Below are 18,131 nucleotides of genomic sequence, written 5' to 3'. Positions count from 1 at the left end.
CTTTATCTGAAATCCGGCAGGATATTGTCATAAATTCCAGATGTGAACCACCAAGTTTCAGAGGATTATAATTTTATGAAGACTTTAAACCTAAATCATACTCAAGATATATTATTTTATATGCTATCATTCAATAGGCACCTCAGAGCCATCACTAAGAATTTCAAGTATCACCATATATTAACCCCTCAGAAGCCAGTCTGACCATCTAATACCCTTCTCTTTGTCACCTACCTGCCATCCAGAAAGTCTGCAAGAAACCAAATTAAATGTGACACAGACTGCATATTTTAACCAGAGGGGATGTCCTCATTAAGAACGTAATTGATTTTTATCTTACAATTCTAGCAAGTGGGTTTTCTGGGTTCCAGAAAGCCACACCGAATGTGAAGAAACAACACAGAAATGGAGGAGGGACAGGTTATATGACAATAATTAAAAGTAACAGGGGACAGCACAACTGTAGAGACCAAAAAAACTGAGGGAAAAAAAAGACATAAAAACAAAAAAAAAAAGCAAAGAAGAAATAAAGGAAAGAAAGAATAAAAGTAGTCTCAGCTTTTAGTTGTGGACAAATTGTCTTGCATGCCTTAGTCGCTCTTGAGGGCATCATTGTGTTTATAGTGAGACTTTATGCTTAAGAAGTCAAGGAGGTATGTCACATTAGACGATTTCCAGCCTACAGGTTTAAGATTTTTTAAGAAGCTTTGGTACTTGAGAAATAAATCTTCAAGGACTTCCCTCACTGACCAGTGGTGAGGAATCTGCCTGCCAATGCATGGGACACATGTTGAACCCAGGTCCGGGAAGACCACACATGAGGTGGGGCAACTAATTCAGCATGGCACAACTACTGAGCCCTCTCACCCTAGAGCCCTTGCACCGCAACAAGAGAAGCCAGGGCAATAAGAGGCCCTGTGCCACCGCTAGAAAGCAGCCTTCACTGCCCACAACTAGAGAAACAAAGTAGCAAGGAAGACCCAGTGCAGCCAAAAATAACAAAGAAAGAGGTTCTGCATAACCATAGTTTTTACTGTAGTGTAGCTCTGTGGAGGTGTTAGTTAATACAGATTTCAGGTTGCAAAAATATCTGACATACCAGCTTTCGCTGAGACTGCTTCATTTCACAAGATATTTAATTCTGGGTTTGAACGAAGTCATTGGAAGTGACACTTTTCATATCGGAATTGTCATGTTGCTATTCTTGACAAGGAATGAGTTCTTGAATATTTAAAAATATTGTAGATGATAAAATGCCCTTAATAAGTACATTATAAAGTTTGGCTTTCACATTTTTAACCTTAATTTTCATGTTTGTCTCTTAAATGCAAATAATCTTTATCTAGGCATAAGGTGCCCCCTAAAGTTACTTGGTTGTCTGAATTGTATGTCTTTACTTCCTCCAGATGGGAATGAGAATGAATAAAATACTGTTTGATCACTTTGGAAAATGCTCCTGCTATGTGTTTATGAAATGATTTGAGGGGTGACATTGTTTTCCGCAGATACATCCTTCATGTATGTCAGAGCATCTTTTGTCTCCCCAGGGAATATGTTCGTACCATAGCATTTAATGTTTTATACATGTTTTTCTCCTGCTATCTCACCTATCAGAGATATCTATGAAGACTGAATTGGTAGATTGATGCAATTTTGAGGAAATCATTAATTTTCTAAGATTTTTTTTTTATAGTGTTACTTTTCAATGTTTAAAACTGGGAGTTCTTTCTCCAGTTGATATAGATAAATATGGAAATTTTAAGTATTTTTTACATTATTCAACTGAATAGTATTCTTCTATTTTATGACAAGCTTAATAAAATACTTACTAAAAAGTTACAGTTATAAATAAACCAATCAATAAATGGGCGAAAGATCTAAACAGACAATTCTCCAAAGAAGACATGTAGATAGCTGAAAGGCACATGAAAAGATGCTCAACATCACTAATTATTAGAGAAATGCAAATCAAAACTACAATGAAATACCACCTCACACTAGTTAGAATGGCCATCATCAAAAAATCTACAAACAGTAACGGCTGGAGAGGGTGTGGAGAAAATGGAACCCTCCTAAACTGTTAGTGGGAATGTAAGTTGGTACAGCTACTATGGAGAACAGTATGGACAGTCCTTACAAAACTAAAAACAGAACTACCATATGACCTAGCAAACCCACTCCTGGACATAGACCCAGAGAAAACCAGAATTCAAAAACATACATGTGCACCAATGTTCATTGCATCATTTAGTTACAATAGCCAGGACAGGAAAGCAACCTAAATGTCCATCAGCTGAGGAGTGGATAAAGAAATGTGGTATAAATATACAATGGAATATTACTCAGCCATTCTAAAAAGAAAAAAATAATGCCATTTACAGTTAACATGGATAGAACTAGAGATTGTCATACTGAGTGAAGTAAGACAGACACAGAAAGACAAATATCATTAGATACCACTTACATGTGGAATCCTAGAAGGGAAAAAAGGGCAGAAGCGAACTCATTTACAAAACAGAAGTAGAGTCATGGGTGTAGAAAATACATTTAAGGTTACCAGGGGATAAGGGGTGGAGAGGGATGAACTGGGAGATTGGGATTGACATAGACACAGTTCTTATTAGTGTATAGCACAGGGAACTCTACTCAGTACTCTGTAATGGCCTATATGGAAAAAGAATCTAAAAAAGAAAAAAGGAATGGATATATGTGTATGTATAGCTCACTTACTTTGCAGTACATCTGAAACACAACATTGTAAATCAGTTATTGTTGTTGTTCAGCCACTAAGTTGTGTCCAGCTCTTTGGGACCCCATGGACTGCAGCATGCCAGGCTTCCCTGTCCTTTACTATCTCCTGAAGCTTGCTCAAACTCATGTCCATTGAGTCTGAGATGCTATCCAACTATGTCATCCTCTGTTGTCCTCTTTTCCTTCAATCTTTCCCAGAATCAGGGTCTTTTCCAATGAGTCAGCTCTTCACATCAGGTGGTCAGAGTATTGGAGCTTCAGCTTCAGCATCAGTCCTTCTAATGAATACTCACGGTGATTTCTTTTAGGATTGATAGGTTTGATTTCCTTGCAGTTCAAGGGACTCTCAAGAGTCTTCCCCAGCACAATAATTCGAAAGCATTAATTCTTTGGCATTCAGCCTTCCTTACAGTCCAACTCTCACATTTGTACATGAGTACTAGTAAAATCATAACTTTGACTTAGATGGACCTTTGTCGGCAAGGTGATGCCTTTGCTTTTTAATACCCTGTCTAGGTTTGTCATAGCTTTTCTTTCAAGAAGCAAGTGTCTCTTAATTTCATGGCTGCAGTCAACATCCACAGAGATTTTGGAGCCCAAGAAAATCAAATCTGTCACTGTTCCCACGTTTCCCCCTTCTATTTGCCATGAAGTGATGGGAACAGATGCCATGATCTTAGTTTTTCGAATGTTGAGTTTTAAGCCAGCTTTTCCACACAACTCTTTTACCCTCAATAAGAGGCTCTTTGGTTCCTCTTCACTTTCTGCCATTACAGTATTATTATCTGCATATGTGAGGTTGTTGATGTTTCTCTTGGCAATCTGGATTCCAACTTGTGATTCATCCAACCTGGCATTTTGCATGATGATCAACTATATTCCAATAAAAAAAATTTTTTTAAAGTTACAGTTATTAAAAAAAGGGAAAGACTAAGAGCTATAATTAAACGTGGCATTTCCTATTTCTTTTGGCTATCACTAGGTTCCAAGTCATGTTGAAGCTCTGTTAAACATTCCAGTTCCGAAATGGCTTCATCTGATAAGATCTTCATCACTGCACTTTGGATTGGAATGAATAGCAGAATGGTAACACTCTGGTCAGTTTTCACAATACTGAAATGGTACACAGACTATCTTTACACTAACGTATTTTTGCTAAAAATTAACAAGAGTAGATTATCTAATATTCAACAAAAGCAAACACTTTTACTTCTGGGGGGTGGAATTAATGTTCAAATTAAAATTTGAAGCAAATTAACTTATAAGCAAATTGCCAACCTGATTTTTTTGTATAAGTTGAGATGTAACAATTTACTTTTGAAAAACCCAGATTGTAACTTTAAAGACTTTTGTCTTAACAGAGTATACTGTTCTTAGAAATAGGATGGAAAAGATTGGTTGGTTGATCAGTGGTTGCATACACTTTCTTTTTAATTGTAGCAAATTCTAGAAGGTTACTTCCTAAAGAAAGAAACTATGGGTTAGTAAGTGATAATGTGGCCACAGAATGATGAAGTTTCCCAACTTGCCTATTCTGGATAATAATCTAGGGCATACATTGAAAAAAAAAAAAACAAAAAAACACGACAATAGCAAAACAAACAAAAGAGATTCAAGGTCCCACCCTAGCCCTCTCTAGGGGAGCCCTAAAGGAAATCTATATTTTAAACAGGTATGTAGGGCTGTTCTTATAATCTGGCAAGTCTGGGAAGTGATAGATAATGGGGAAAGATCTGACTTTATCATCAGACAGACTGAACTTGAATCCCTGCTTGGCCAGACTGGAGCTGAATAACCTTTGGTTAGTTTCTCTGAGCTTCAGTTTCTTCATTCATTACTTGTGCTGGGACAGGGGTGGACCCAACATGGGGGGGCATGGGGGACTGGGGCATCAAAGGAGTTATTGTTTATAAAACCTCTAGATAATAATAATCAAACAATAATAATAGCGAAATATCAGTGGTTTGATTTTCTGAAATTTAACAGTTGAAACAGATCAAAACTTTCCTGTCTTCAGAGACAGAACAACTGTTTTAAATTGATCAGTTCTGGGTTGATCATTCCCTGCCCGCTTCTTATTTTGCCCAAGAATCTACTTGGTGGAAATGATTGATTAGGGAGATTCTTTTTGGCACTGTCCCCTGGTTTTGAACATTTTGTCCGAATGAAGTGTCATCTCTAATATCTCACTCTTTACTCTTTTTTAGGCACCTAGAATTCTCTGTTATTCTACTGAATAGGAGAATAATCCCGATTCATAGGCTAACTATTTTAGGCTTTTCTTTCTCCCTAAACAATTTAATTATATCCCAGGGAACATATTAATACTTGGCTTTCGTTATAATATAAAAAGTATATCCCAGTACAAGGAAAAGCATGGAAGTGGGAATAGCTGTGTCCATCTTCAAGTGACTTAAAGTTCCTTAGATCTAATTCTCACATCTTCAAATCTTCCTATTATTGGAAAATTAATCTCTTAATTTGCTGAGACGACTAGCAATAATGATGAGGCAAAGCCATTTTTTCCTTCTGCAAGCCTCCTCCTAAGTGTTGGGGCTGCGTGAAGTTCTTGCCACCAAATAGTAGTTTTCAAACTTGAGTGTGAAGACGACTTACATGGGGAGTAACGGTGTGTCAGTTTCTGGTTCCCAGCTCCAAAACTGTGTGCAATGCTCTGGGGTACTCTAAGGATCTCTCTTTAAAACCCACTGCTCCAGGAATTTTATACATCTCTATTGAACTTAATTCCAATTTTCATTCTTAACAACAGGTAGAGAAGTCATGACAGATGTCTAGATAGGCTGCCACTGCTCCTTTCAAATAAATCCTTAGCTATTCATCTATTGATGCAGCCAAGAGCAACAGGCCAGGCGCTTGGTATGGTGCTGGGGGAGAGGGTGTCTCTCTATCAGTTTAGCTACAGGGAGTTCTGTTTATGAAGTCTGCCTAAAAGCCCAGCTCCTGACCACACTGGCCATGTGCTGTGGTGTGATGTGATGAATCACTGCATTTGGGAAGCTGAAGACTTTCTGTACTTTGATTTCCTACCATTGCCTAATGTTAAACATTTCAGCATAACCAGAGGCCTTTAGCCCTGATTTGGTCCCTAGGGTTGGCGCCTGTTTGAAAAGGGCAATTAGAAGTAATTTAGTAATGATTTCTATGAACACCAGGAAAAAAACATTGTAAATACCTCAAACATGAGAGCGGCACAAGAACTAGCCAAAGATGACATATTGGCACTTCTTTCTTGACTCATGAGTGCATCTGACCTCTGGGGAGATGGAAGCCTTGCAGTGCAGTGCTGGGCACCTGGGACCACAGAGATGGCTGAGGCATAATCCCAGCCCTCAGAGCCTTTCTAAGCAGGGAAGAGAAGATGAATGGCTCCAGCAAGTGTGACCCTTGGCAGAATGGTATAAATGTCACAAGGAAGATCCAAAGTGTCAGAGGAGCTTGAGGAGAGAGAGCTCACACATCCAGGTGGGTTTTCCCAGAGGAAGTGGCATTTGAGCCAGTCCTGGAAGGAAGGGTAGGAATTTGACAAGTTCTATGGGGAGAAAGAATGTCTCTGTTACCACCAACAGGAACATCTTGAGCAAATGTGCAGACTGGGGAAGCTGGGAAGTCATCTAGGGAGCTGGGAGAAGTCCTGATGGGATTTAACAACGTTCCTGTCTGGGACCTGGAAGGTCTGTTAGATTTTAGCAAAAGATGAGGCTGGAAAGTTGGGTTTGGTCAAGATCAGACCTGAATTTGGACTTTCCCTACGTGGCAGGGAGTCATTTAAAGGGACTTGAGCAGGAGGGTGATACCATCAGAATTATACTTTAGGAAGCATAACAGCTGGGTGGAGGAGGATTTGCATGAGGAAAGGTTATACAGACACACCAGTGAGGAGGCTGTGTGAAGAGGAGGAATAAGTGACTAAGCAAGAGGGGCCAGGAGAGAGAACTCAGCAAGTAAACCTATATGAGAGTTGCAGGCAAAGAGGAAAAAATCTTGGTGGCCTATGAACAGGTGGCAACTATAATAACAGTCTAGGGGAAGAGAGCCTGGTTTCCAGGGAAATGTGGAACTTTGGGTTTGAGGTGGCAATGGAAAAGGGAGCTGACCACCAGCAAGAAGTGAGCTGAAGCAGAGACCATGCTGGGAGCTGCAAACGGTGGAAGCTCTCCAAAGTGTGGGCCACTAAAAATAAAGAAGAGGACCCTCCTAGGCTGTAGGGCAGGGTGCACATTAAAGTTTGGAGGAAGAGAAACCCCAAAACAAGGCAGAGAAAGACAAGTTGGAGACATTGTAAGATCAGGAGAGTCTCAGGGAACCAGAGGAAGGAGGACAGAGCGGGAGAGCTGGTCTCAGTTAAGAGACTACAAAGGGGGGAAAGCTGAGCTGGTGGCTCTGGACTCACTTTTGAACAGTTAAATGAAATTCCTCTCATGTAGGACAATGCCGTAAATCCAGTCTCCTTGGTTCAAAACAAAATCAAGATCTCTAAACGTTAGGCACTTCCAAAGGAATCCACTTTCTCACTCAGTATGAATTAATTTCTTCCACCAACACCTGGTAGGTGCTTGAATGAGTCACTTACCCTGTCTGGGGATATGAGATTTGTCATCTTTCACTTTGCAGTTCCAAGATTCTGTGTGTATGTGTATGAAAATCCTTAGTAATCGACACAATATTACATAAACCTAAGTTCTATCATGGCTGTGTTTGAAGACAGAATGGAAACCACATTTTACTTTCGACTTAGTTTTTTCTATCATATATATATACTTTTAATTAAATTTTTAATTTTTTAAAAGAAATTTAGAAATAAAAAAAAACTGAAGGAAAAACCTTCCCGCCTCCCTTTTGCCCGTAAGATAGTCTTCCAGTTTTCTACCCAGGCCTTTTCCTAAGCATTGAGGAGGTGCCCAGAAAAATACCAGATGGATATACAAAAACATACTGTCACCAAAATTTTCCTTACAAGTTAGGCAGCTGCGGAAAGTCGGCCAGCATCCGGTCCCTTAGGGACCTGCAGCCTGGGGCTTGGTGAGGCCCGAAGAGGGGAAGAGCCAAGACCTGGAGCTCGAGGTTTCCGGGGCCTCGGCCCTGAGTGGGCGATTTTCTTGAAAACTCGGGAGCGCTCTTCTCTCTTTAAATTCAGGCAACAAGGCAGGCATGTGGTATCAGCCAATAACCTTAAAAGATGCGAACGTGTCAAAGGAGATACGGTTTATCTTCTAAAATAGCGACAGTATCAGTGGCATGGTTTACAGGAAAAACATTAGCCAAGGCAAAGAGTAGGGATGTCTCTAACGTGATAATTAAGGCTGTGTTTTGGACCCACATTCGACCGAGCCCCGGAGAGTACGAAGAACAATGTCTGCAGCGTTCCTGGTTCACAGGGGACTCGCTTCTTTGCCTTCACCGGCGCCCCGGCCCCATCAAGCTGCGCTCTCCTCCCGCCCGCCCCCACGCAGCCTTGTCCCGGGAGGATGGGGCATTCGGGCGCCGCCAGGGCGGCAGAGAGCCCGGCGTGCGTCCCGAGCGCCAGGGCTCCCCGCAGCCTGGGGCCGAGGCTGGCCGTGGACCCAAAGGCGCACCGAGTGCGCTCGCAGCCACAATCCGCCGCCGAACGGCCGGGGCGCGCCGTCTGCAGCCGGCTGGACTGTGCGCGCGCGCCTGTAGGGTGTGTGCGCGCGCGCCCGTGTCGTGTGTACTCACAAAGGTGTGTTTGCTAAATCCACTACCCCGGGTGTGCCTTCCACCTCGAACCGGAGCACGCCCGGGCCTGGAGCAGGGTCCCGGTAGAGCGGCCGCGGAGCCGGCATCCCCGCCCGCGGGGCTGAAGGCGCGTGAGGGCGGGGCAGCTGCGGCCAGCTCCAGACGCGCGTCGCACAGCTGCGGGACAGGTTCCGAGCGCTCTGCGCGTTTTCGGACACTTTGGCAAGCTTGGAAGCCGAGACTGAGCGGAAGCTGAGACTCGCTCGGGGTTGAGCGCGCTGCAGACAAGAGGAGCAGCGGAGCTGGTGCTCTTCTCCGCCTTGGTCTGCAAAAGTGAAATGGAAAACAGCCGACTACCGCAGCCTCCTCCCTCTTCTCCGGAGCCGCAGCCCGGGCTGGGGTGGGGGGAGTTCCTCTGGGCTGACTGGAGGGGAAGCAGGCGGCCTCCGCCGCACCTCCTCCGCCTTCCTCACCACCCCAGTCCCCCGGGTTCCACGCCGCATTTCTTTGTTTTGAAAGCGCCTCCTCCGCCCAGAGGCTTTTCCCCCGGCGGGCCGGCTCTGGCGGGGGTGGGGGTGGGGCCTCGACTCAGGGTCCCGCCCCCCACTTACCCGGACCCCTCTCCCCTGCTCACCTCCCATCTACTCTTCCCTCCCCGCAGAGACCCACGAGGCGCGTCCTCACTTGCGGGACATCAAAGGGAGGCAGGGAATTGGAGGTGGAAGTTGAGCAGGCAGGGGGCGCAGAGACCCTTGCACCCTAGGCCACGCCGGGCGGCCCGCCCCCTCCCCCGGGAACCCCGCCTGAGCCCCGCCCCCCGCGTCACAGCAGCCTGACATTCTCACAACCCAGCGGGCACCCAACCCCACCACCCCCGCTACCCCCGTGTCCGCCGAGTGCTCTATTTATGTTTCAGCCCAGTGATTTGCATAGGCCCCGCCCTTGGCCCTAGGTCCCCCTATCGGTGCCCCGCCTCGGCCGCGACGTCACGGCGAAGGCCCCACCTCTTGTGCCCGTACAAGGAGCGGCGGGCCCTAGATGGCAGCGTGGCGTCGCGGCGGCGTGTGCGTGTCGCGCTTCCTTGTGCCGTTTATAGGGTCCCGGCACTTCCGCTGTCGGGTTAGAAGCGGCGCGGTCATGGCGGAGCGCGGACAGCAGCCTCCTCCCGCGAAACGGCTCTGCTGCCGGCCGGGCGGCGGCGGCGGCGGCGGCGGGGCCAGCAGCGGCGGCGGAGGAGCGGGTGGCGGTTACAGCTCTGCCTGTCGGCCGGGCCCGCGGGCGGGCGGCGCGGCGGCAGCGGCGTGCGGAGGCGGCGCAGCGCTGGGGCTGCTGCCGCCGGGCAAGACCCAGAGCCCTGAGTCGCTGCTGGACATCGCGGCGCGCAAGGTGGCTGAGAAGTGGCCGTTCCAGCGCGTGGAGGAGCGCTTCGAGCGCATCCCGGAGCCGGTGCAGCGCCGCATCGTCTACTGGTCCTTCCCCCGCAGCGAGCGGGAGATCTGCATGTACTCGTCCTTCAACACCGGCGGCGGCGCCGCGGGCGGCCCCGGCGACGACAGCGGCGGCCCCGGCGGCGCGGGCGGCGGCGCGGGCGGCGCGGGCGGCGGCGGCTCCTCGTCCTCGCCGGCCGCCACCTCGGCCGCCGCCGCCGCTGCCGCCGCCGCCGCTGCCGCCGCCGCCGGGGCCGGGGCCCCGTCGGTGGGGGCCGCCGGGCCGGCGGACGGCGGCGACGAGACACGGCTGCCCTTCCGCCGGGGCATCGCGCTGCTGGAGAGCGGCTGCGTCGACAACGTCCTGCAAGTCGGTGAGTCACGGGGCAGTCGCGGGGTCGTCTGTCCGTCCGTCAGTCCCTCGGGGGGGGGGGCGTCCGCCCCCTCCCCTCTGGGCAGCCCCTCAGCGCAGCGCGCGCCCGCACCCCGCCCGATGCCCTCACTGGCCGGGACAGTCCTTCTGAACGAAGCGCCCATTTCCTCTCCGCCCCTCCCCGCCCCCTGTCTCCCCGGACGGGCCAGCGCGAGTGGGAAATGAATCAGCAGGACGCGCCCCTCCGCGGGGTCCGCCGGGTGGGTGTCGGGTGTCCCCGGCCCGCTCCGTTCCCCGCCCTTCTCCCTGGGAGCGCGTCCTGGAGAGCTGCTGACCCGTTTTGAGGGGTGAATGTGGACAAAGGCGCGGGCGGCCGGCCGGGCTCGGGCGGAGGGTGTCTGTGGTGGGGCCGTGCGGGGCGGGGGAGGGGGCGCGGGCCGCACAGACAATGCCGGCCGGGGCCGAGCCGGCGGCCGGGCCGCGCTCTGCGCTCTGCCTCATCTCTCCCCTTGTCTGTCACTCGCCGGTCTTTCTCCTCTGCACCCACCTTCCCCGCCCTCTCCATTTGAGGGGAGGGAAATACATTTTAATGCCACTCGGCGGCCGCTCCTCTCAGGGCTTCGACGGGCTGGCGGCCGCGGCGTTCCGGGGGGCGGGGGAGTCGCTGCGGCGTCTGGGCTGGTCCGGGCGAGCTCCGCCGGCCGCCCCGGGATTTAAATGCCCTTCCCTCCGCGCCTCTCCGTCTCGGGGTGCGCGGGCGTCAGGCTGGACCCCTTTCCTGAGGGATCTCTCCTCCCGAGGACGCCCGCCGAGTCAAAGGGTGCGAGCCGGGCCCGTGGCAGCTGGCTCTTCCCCTTACCGGGGGACCGCGCCGTAGCCGGAGCTCCTGCCGGCGGAGTTCGGTTTGCACCGGGGAGGGGGCCGGGGGTCTTGCTCCGTGCGAGCCGCGGGGAGCTGCGACAGGCTGGGCGCTCGCGGCCGGCGGCGGCCGGAGCGCGAGGCGGAGGGGCTTCGCGTCAGCGCCCGCGTCCCTCCCGGCGCGGACCGCCTGGCAGTCGGGCACGACCCCGCACTTTGTTCTCGTTTTCAGGCTTATTTGTGCCCCTTTCAGTTTTCTGTCACCCTCCGAAAAGGGGAAACCAAACAAAAGAGTCTCTTTATTTCTTTTCAGGGCTTGTAAAGTAGAAGATATTGACAAAGGCGAGAGAAGGACTTAAAGCTGCACAGCCCTTCTTTCTCTGACAGACCATGAGAGTTTTCTCAAATACCGAGTTTTAAAAGCTTTCTCGGTGCTCCCCGCTCCCCCCACCCTCCAGTGTGTCTTTCTGGTCAGATATTTTTTTTCCAGCTGTAGCGCTGGGGATGTTTGAGCAAGACGGAAAAGAACAATGCTGTAGTGAAACTCCCCTTTCCTCGTATTTTTCTCCTGATTGCAAAACGGCGTATTTTTCTACCCCCCTTTTATAGTGCTGTCTGTTTAAATTGTCGTGGTGAACGCAGTTCCTAATGAATGGGGAGAGATTTGGCAGCATCACTGTCTCTGATTTTTAATTTAATCTTGTCTTTCCGTAGTCAGTTCCTTTTATCCTTCTCTTTGGGAGTCGGGTAGGGGTCTGGGTGGGGCCCCAAGAGAGAATTAAGATTTGTTTTAATCCTGTCTGGTTAATTTGAATTCTAATGCAATCTGTGAACGTGATTTTTTGCATGGTCATTTATTTCTAAAGGTCGCCCCCAGTGTTGCCTTTTCTAGGTTAGACACCCTTTCCTTATGTCTGGAGGGGGGTTTAACTTCTGAGGCTATCCATCTAGCCTTTAAAAAAAAAAAATCTAATTAACATTCTTTCAAGTTATACCCCTCCTCCCCTTGTTTCCTGCCTGGTTGAAATGGATTGAAGCACATCCATGGTATCTCAGTATAACAAACTAGTTTGTGAGTTTTTATGGCTTGGCTGGCAATGCTGAGTTTTTTTTTCCCCCTTCTGTGCTTGACTCTGCTTGCAAGCAATGAGGAATGACAGGAGAGCACATAGGGAGGGTTTCTTGGCTGATTGCATTTAAGCCAGGAATTCACTGTGAAAATAAAGCCAAGGGACGATAAATAAAAGATGCAATCTTCTCTAGGAGACAGACACACAGCGTGGGCCTTGCCTGCTTTCATTGGTGAAGAGGCCTGGGTGAGTTGTAAAAGAAAATAGTAACTTTCTGAATAGTCCCCAGAGGGGAAGGAGGCCACTGAATGGAGTTGGCAGTGGTTGATGTGAAGTAGGATGATGCTTCTCATATAGCTTGAAGAGTTGACCACCCCTTTGGAAACACTTACATACGTGCTAAACAAGTGCTGTACAAATGGTGGAAAAAATTCTTTTTTCCCCTCCGTGTTCTGCCAATTTCCTTAACTTCCAAGTTGTATTACTTGTTGTGCCAGTCGGTGTAGAGATGGAAGGCTGTTAAATGCCTGGCAGCTGGCACTGTGAGATAGAAAACTTATGACCAGGATTTTTTTTTTTCCCCTTGATGAAGAACAGAGAGAGTGGCTAGATTAACCATCTAATTCAGCTCTAAGTGGTGGTTTGAATTGGAACTAACATGAAGCTTATTTTATAATTTTGTGATTTGAGGTAGAAGTCTTTTCCCCTTCATAACCTGAAATGGAAAAGAACAGAATATGTGTTGATAGCATCATAAGCAGTTTTCTGGTATTGCAGAATTACAAGTTTGTTTGTACAGGAAGTATTCATTGACTTTTGTAGAGATGACTAAATTACAGCTACAATACAGACAGTCTAGTTGCTGGACTTTATTTTGCACTTACAATGTTGAAGATTACTTAAGGATTGAGGGGCAGAGAATTGGGACTTCCCAGTATTTAAACATACTTCTTGGTTATTTTTCAACCCCTAGATTTTAAGAAGAAGTTTAAAGGAAAAAAATTAAATATTTGAGTAGTAGTTGTAAGCAGTATTTAATTGGTGCAGAGCTGTTCATCAGTTGATTAAGGGAAGTTTTAGAGAAAGCATTGTTAGCTTATTATTGTTAACTAATGATATATTGGAAGGGAGCTAATGCTGAAGGTGCTTGAATGTAAATATAATTGACAGTATTTGAGTAATGGTTTAGAAGTCACATACGAATTTTCCACAAAAATTTTTGCCTGAAAAGTAAGTAAGTGTCAGTCATGCCCGACTCTTTCTGACCCCACGGACTGCAGTCTACCAGGCTTGTCTGCCATGATTTTCCAGGCAAGGATACTGGAGTGGATTGCCATTTGCTTCTCCAGGGGATCTTCCTAACCCAGGGATCAAACCCAGGTCTCCTGCACTGCAGGCAGATTCTTTACCTACTGAGCTACAAGGGAATCCTGGAAAAGAGTGTTCCTAATGGGGCCTGAAACTTGAATTGTAAAGGAAAAGACAGACACAAGTTACTTGATTTAAAAAAAATCTCGAAGTTTCTGTAGGACTGAAAACATGATGGACCAAGTTAGGCAACTAACTGGTGTAGTTGTTTGCAGCATCTTTGACCAAAGGCTGGCAGATAATTCCTGAAATTTGGGGAAAAAGATGAAGAACTTGGTAGGAAAAATAGACATTTCACAAAGAAATGCAAATTATTAATAAATATATTCATCTTAAATACAAGAGACAAAAATGGAAAGCTGTTTTCATCTGCCACACTGACTCACGGGTAGATATTACCCAGAATTGCTTGAGGAGGTGGGAGAATGGGATGCTGCCTCCCCTGATGCTGCACTCGGTCTTTCTGTGTCATTTCTAGGAATTTATTTTATAGATGTATTGATATCAGTGTGCAGAGATGTTCAGTACGGTGGGTGATGCTCATTGCAGTACGGTTTGCAACTGAAAAGCTGGACTCAGTCTAAATTTCTATCAGAGGGGAACTGGTTAAGAAGTACTCAGTGGAATACTATGCAACCACCAAAAAACAAAGTAAATTTTTATATACTGACAAGTAGGAGTGACCAACATGTTTCATTTGAAAACAAATCAACTGTTTATGTAGTACACTGCAGTTTCTGTTGAAAACAAAGACAGACTTGCATATTGGTGTTATAAAGATGTCTGGAAAGCCTACCCAAGCAACCATTGAATAGTGATTATCTTTGGAGAAGGGCAGATGAATGGGCACGGTTTTGGGGAGAATTTTACTTTTCATTGTATTAACTTATGGTTGGATTTTTCTTAAAATTAGATGCATATATTTTTGTAATAAATCTTAGAAAAATTATCCTTGTGTTTTTTAATGAATGCATATTTTTTGTTTTGGAGTATGTGTGTGTGTGTGTCTCCTTTCTGAAGACGTGGTGTACACTTAGTTTTCTTTTTTTTTGTCTTGAAACACCGTTTCCTTATTTGTGACTGAACAATTATTTAAAAGCAAGGAATGTCTAAACAAAACTAGGAACTAGTCTTTTGTAGAAGGAAGGAGCTGAGTTTTAAAAGGAAGTTTTTTTTTTGTTTTTTTTTTTTTGCTGGTTACTTTTGGGAGAAAAGTTACGTTAACACTGGTAAGCATTCTCATGGTCTTTTCAGATTTATTTAAATTTCATGATTTAGGGAGTAGCAAGGCAGTAAAAGGGGATAAGTATTAGATACTAGATTTAGGGTGGTTAAAATTTTAATCAGCTAACTTAGTTGAGGCTAATTAGTTGGCCTTTGAGTATTTTGATTTTCTTTTACAGACCAGAGATTATTGTATAAAGGTGCGATTCTGAATGCACTTTCAGAGTTAGGTGTTTTGTTTATTGATGATGATACAGCTTATTGAATGTATTTCCAAGTTTAATGATACAGAACAAATTTGAATCAGAGCCTATACTTGTTAAGTCTTCTGGTTAATGAAAAATTACACAAAAGAAGAAAATTTGAAACTAGTGCATATATGTGTTTTTTCCTTATTGTCTTCCTCTCTGAGTTGTTTCGTTTGCTTGTAATTGAGTTTTCGAAAGTATTTGAGCATCTCATGGACTCAGCATTGGTCTGAGGGAGTTTCAGTTTTCAATTTTAAGTGACAAAAGCTTTGAATTTTTGTGATACTTAGTTCTCTGATGGTTAGTACTGGTCCAGTGAAGAAATTTGAAGTGTTCATTTGGTAGACAGAGTACTTTTCCTAGCCAAAAGATTTCAACAGTACTGGAAGGTGGGAACTGCAGGTTTGAATTAAGTAAATACTTTTACTCCTGCTGCAGTCTTTAATTTCTTGCCATCTCCCCCCTCCCCATTCTGAGTACACCCTGGAATTGAGGAAAAGACCATCTCTCTTATTTTATTTCAACCGTGCATTGAATTTCATCCTTTCTTAAGATGCGAAACTTGGATACCTTTCCTTTTAAAAACATCAGGATTTTTTGGAACACCTCCTTTAATAGAACAATTATTGACATTAATTGAGCAGTCTAAGTCAGTATTGTCTTTAAGTATGTCCTGGCCAATTGTTAAGATGTTTATCCGTTTATCCTTTATCTTGGCTTCTTTTCTTTTCAGAGGGGTAGTCAATAACTATCAATTCAAACTTGAAATATTTCATCTGGAAAAATAACAAGCTAGCATGTCTTCTCTACTCAAAATCATATTAAGAGTTTACTTAAGAATGCATGATTTCAACTAGTAATATCTTTAGTGAACAGGATGGCAGTGAGGGAATGACTGATAGTTTTTTAAAAGAAAGTTGTTCCTTTTAAAAATTATTCAAATGGGTCTGTACTAATTCCAAAAGCTGATGTGCTTTATATTTTTGTGTTAGAAAATCAGTTTTCTTCGGTGATGGAAAGTGAATTTGGTATCTTTATTTTAAGAAACTTACCTATGTGTATGATAAAACAAACTCGTGTTAGAAATTTTTATAGGGGCAATCATTAAACTTGATCTGCTGTTGACCTTCAGCTGTTATATTTAAGAGAGCAAATATCCTACAAAAGAGGTCAGATTATAGGTAAGTATAAACATCTATGAACAAAGCAGATTATAGGAGACTATTTTTTAAATGGTAGTAAATTACATAGAGCCCATAAAACCGTTTTTAATTACCTTTCAAATTACTATCACATAGTTTGAAGAATGGTGCTTTTTCCCAACAAAAACCTAATTTAATTTTCTTGGTTTATTAATTTTTTGATATATGTAAATATTTGAACATTACTGTAAACTAGAAAACATGAGCCATTTCTTCCTTCAAATGAGTGGAAAGGCTCATCTCCTGCTGAGAAATCAGTATTGAATGATAATTTGGAGAAATATGTTACATAGTTTTGTCCCATGAGAAGAGACTTTTGTTTCTCAATCCTAGCCAGTGTCTCAAAAATAAAGTGTATTAGTTAGATTTGTTTGAAAAGATCCGAGTATCTTTCCACTTTCTGCTTTCAATGCCGGGTGTTCTGCTGAGAAAATGCTTTGTACATGGTTTTCAGTTCTTTAAAAATAAGATGCTTCCTTAATTTTTTTGATCTAGAAAAGGTGGCCAAAACAAGCTTTGGAGAGGATGCAGTGCAAAATCTGCTTTTCATTTTGAACTTAAATGTTGACTTCCAGCTGATAGTAAGTGAACTCTGTTGCTAAGGATATGCTAACAGAATTCTTAAGTGATAACTAGTTTTCTGTCAGCGTATATTACAAGTATTTATTTTGTTATTGTTCAGTTGCTAAGTCATACCTGACTCTCTGCAATAAATAAATACATTTATGTGTTTATAGCTAATGTGATGTTCCCAAGTGAGGGAAAAGACAAGTGAAAGTAGGTGTCATTTGAGTACCGTTACCCCAAGCATAGTTCAGTGACCCCTGTGTGCAGGTGCGTCCTTCTGTTTCTTCTTAAATATACGAACAGGTGAGATGCTGTCTTTATACCAAACTGTTGTGTGGTAGTTATTATATACCTGTAGAGCTCTGGAGATTTGTAAAGATCAGTTCCAGCCTCTCCCATTTTGCTGATGAGAAAACCACGGCACAGACACGTTGAGTAATTTGTCCTGATAGGTATAGTAAATTGCAAAGTTAAATGTGGAATCTCTGTTTTTCTACTTACAGACTGCCTCTTAATTTGCTGGGAACGTTTGGTAAATTTCAGAAAATCTCCAAAATCAGGACAAGCATATCTTGAATATAAATTGATTTTGATGTTAGAGAGGTTATTTGGTTAACATTTCATCTAGTGTTATGAAAGTATTTTTTTTCTAGATAGCATTTTAGTTTCAGAACAGATTCTAATGACTTCAGTTAAGCAGTGATTCTAGCATGTTTAGTGCATGCTAGTGTAAACATTTGTAGACATTTGGACATTGTAGAGATGTTCTATGATGAGATTAAAGTTCAGGAGAAGTTGGTTATTATGATTGCTGACTGTATGAAACTATATTACAGTTGGTGTGAATCTACATCATTGTATGCATACCTCCTTGTAATACAGAACTTACTGGAAGTTGAAAATACATAGAACAATAGAAGTCAGTACCTTGTAGGAAATTTGTTTGTTCTGAATTTAGTATGTTTATGAAAACACAGACTTAGTGTTTGTTTTTGGCCTGTTTTTGTGCATTTTTCAGTGTCTCTGTCAGTGGTACCCCGCCCTCATCATCAGTAAATAGTACTGTGTACATAACTCCTAGATGCGCTTCTTTCACATAATTGATGTGGCCTCAGAACTTGATTAACATCTCTTTTAAAGACCTTGTGTGATTTGGGGCTTTTCGTTATTTAACTGCACATAGTTTTTGTTGAGCCTCTTAATACTCCTGTAACATTTACTAATAGTAACAATAATAATAGCAGTCACTTTCAGCACACTTAACCATGTGCCAGTTACTGCTCCAAGTACATTATATTTCTTAATAGCACTGTGGAGTTAGGTACTTT

General features: G+C 44.5%; 2 protein-coding genes across 3 annotated transcripts in view; one reads left to right on the top strand and one right to left on the bottom strand.

Annotated features, from left to right (window-relative positions):
• Nucleotides 1–7,503: 7,503 nt before the first annotated feature.
• LOC122454413 (translation initiation factor IF-2-like) lies at nt 7,504–9,399 on the bottom strand. 2 transcript variants are annotated; one of them, XM_043488892.1, is made up of 3 exons: nt 9,101–9,291; nt 8,467–8,791; nt 7,504–7,940 (listed from the first exon to the last, which is right to left on the bottom strand). In XM_043488892.1, the coding sequence occupies exons 1-3, from the start codon at nt 9,105–9,107 to the stop codon at nt 7,730–7,732; spliced, it is 543 nt and encodes a 180-aa protein (XP_043344827.1). In that variant the 5' UTR covers nt 9,108–9,291; the 3' UTR covers nt 7,504–7,729. The 2 variants fall into 2 exon arrangements, with proteins under 2 accessions (XP_043344827.1, XP_043344826.1); XM_043488891.1 differs by having other exon boundaries at nt 7,804–8,791; nt 9,151–9,399.
• Nucleotides 9,400–9,579: 180 nt separating this feature from the next.
• The window catches only part of ZSWIM6 (zinc finger SWIM-type containing 6), a 211,228-nt gene continuing 202,676 nt past the window's right edge, over nt 9,580–18,131 (top strand). The window contains exon 1 of the mRNA XM_043488889.1: nt 9,580–10,267. Within this exon, the coding sequence (XP_043344824.1) occupies nt 9,604–10,267 (664 nt within the window). The 5' untranslated portion in view covers nt 9,580–9,603. The remainder of the gene's footprint in view (nt 10,268–18,131) is intronic.

Source organism: Cervus canadensis, chromosome 16 (genome assembly GCF_019320065.1).
Source record: "Cervus canadensis isolate Bull #8, Minnesota chromosome 16, ASM1932006v1, whole genome shotgun sequence".
In the NCBI taxonomy this organism is placed as follows: Eukaryota; Metazoa; Chordata; class Mammalia; order Artiodactyla; family Cervidae; genus Cervus; species Cervus canadensis.
The sequence above is the reverse complement of the archived record's forward strand: the minus strand, read 5'-3'. Positions and strand labels throughout refer to the sequence as shown.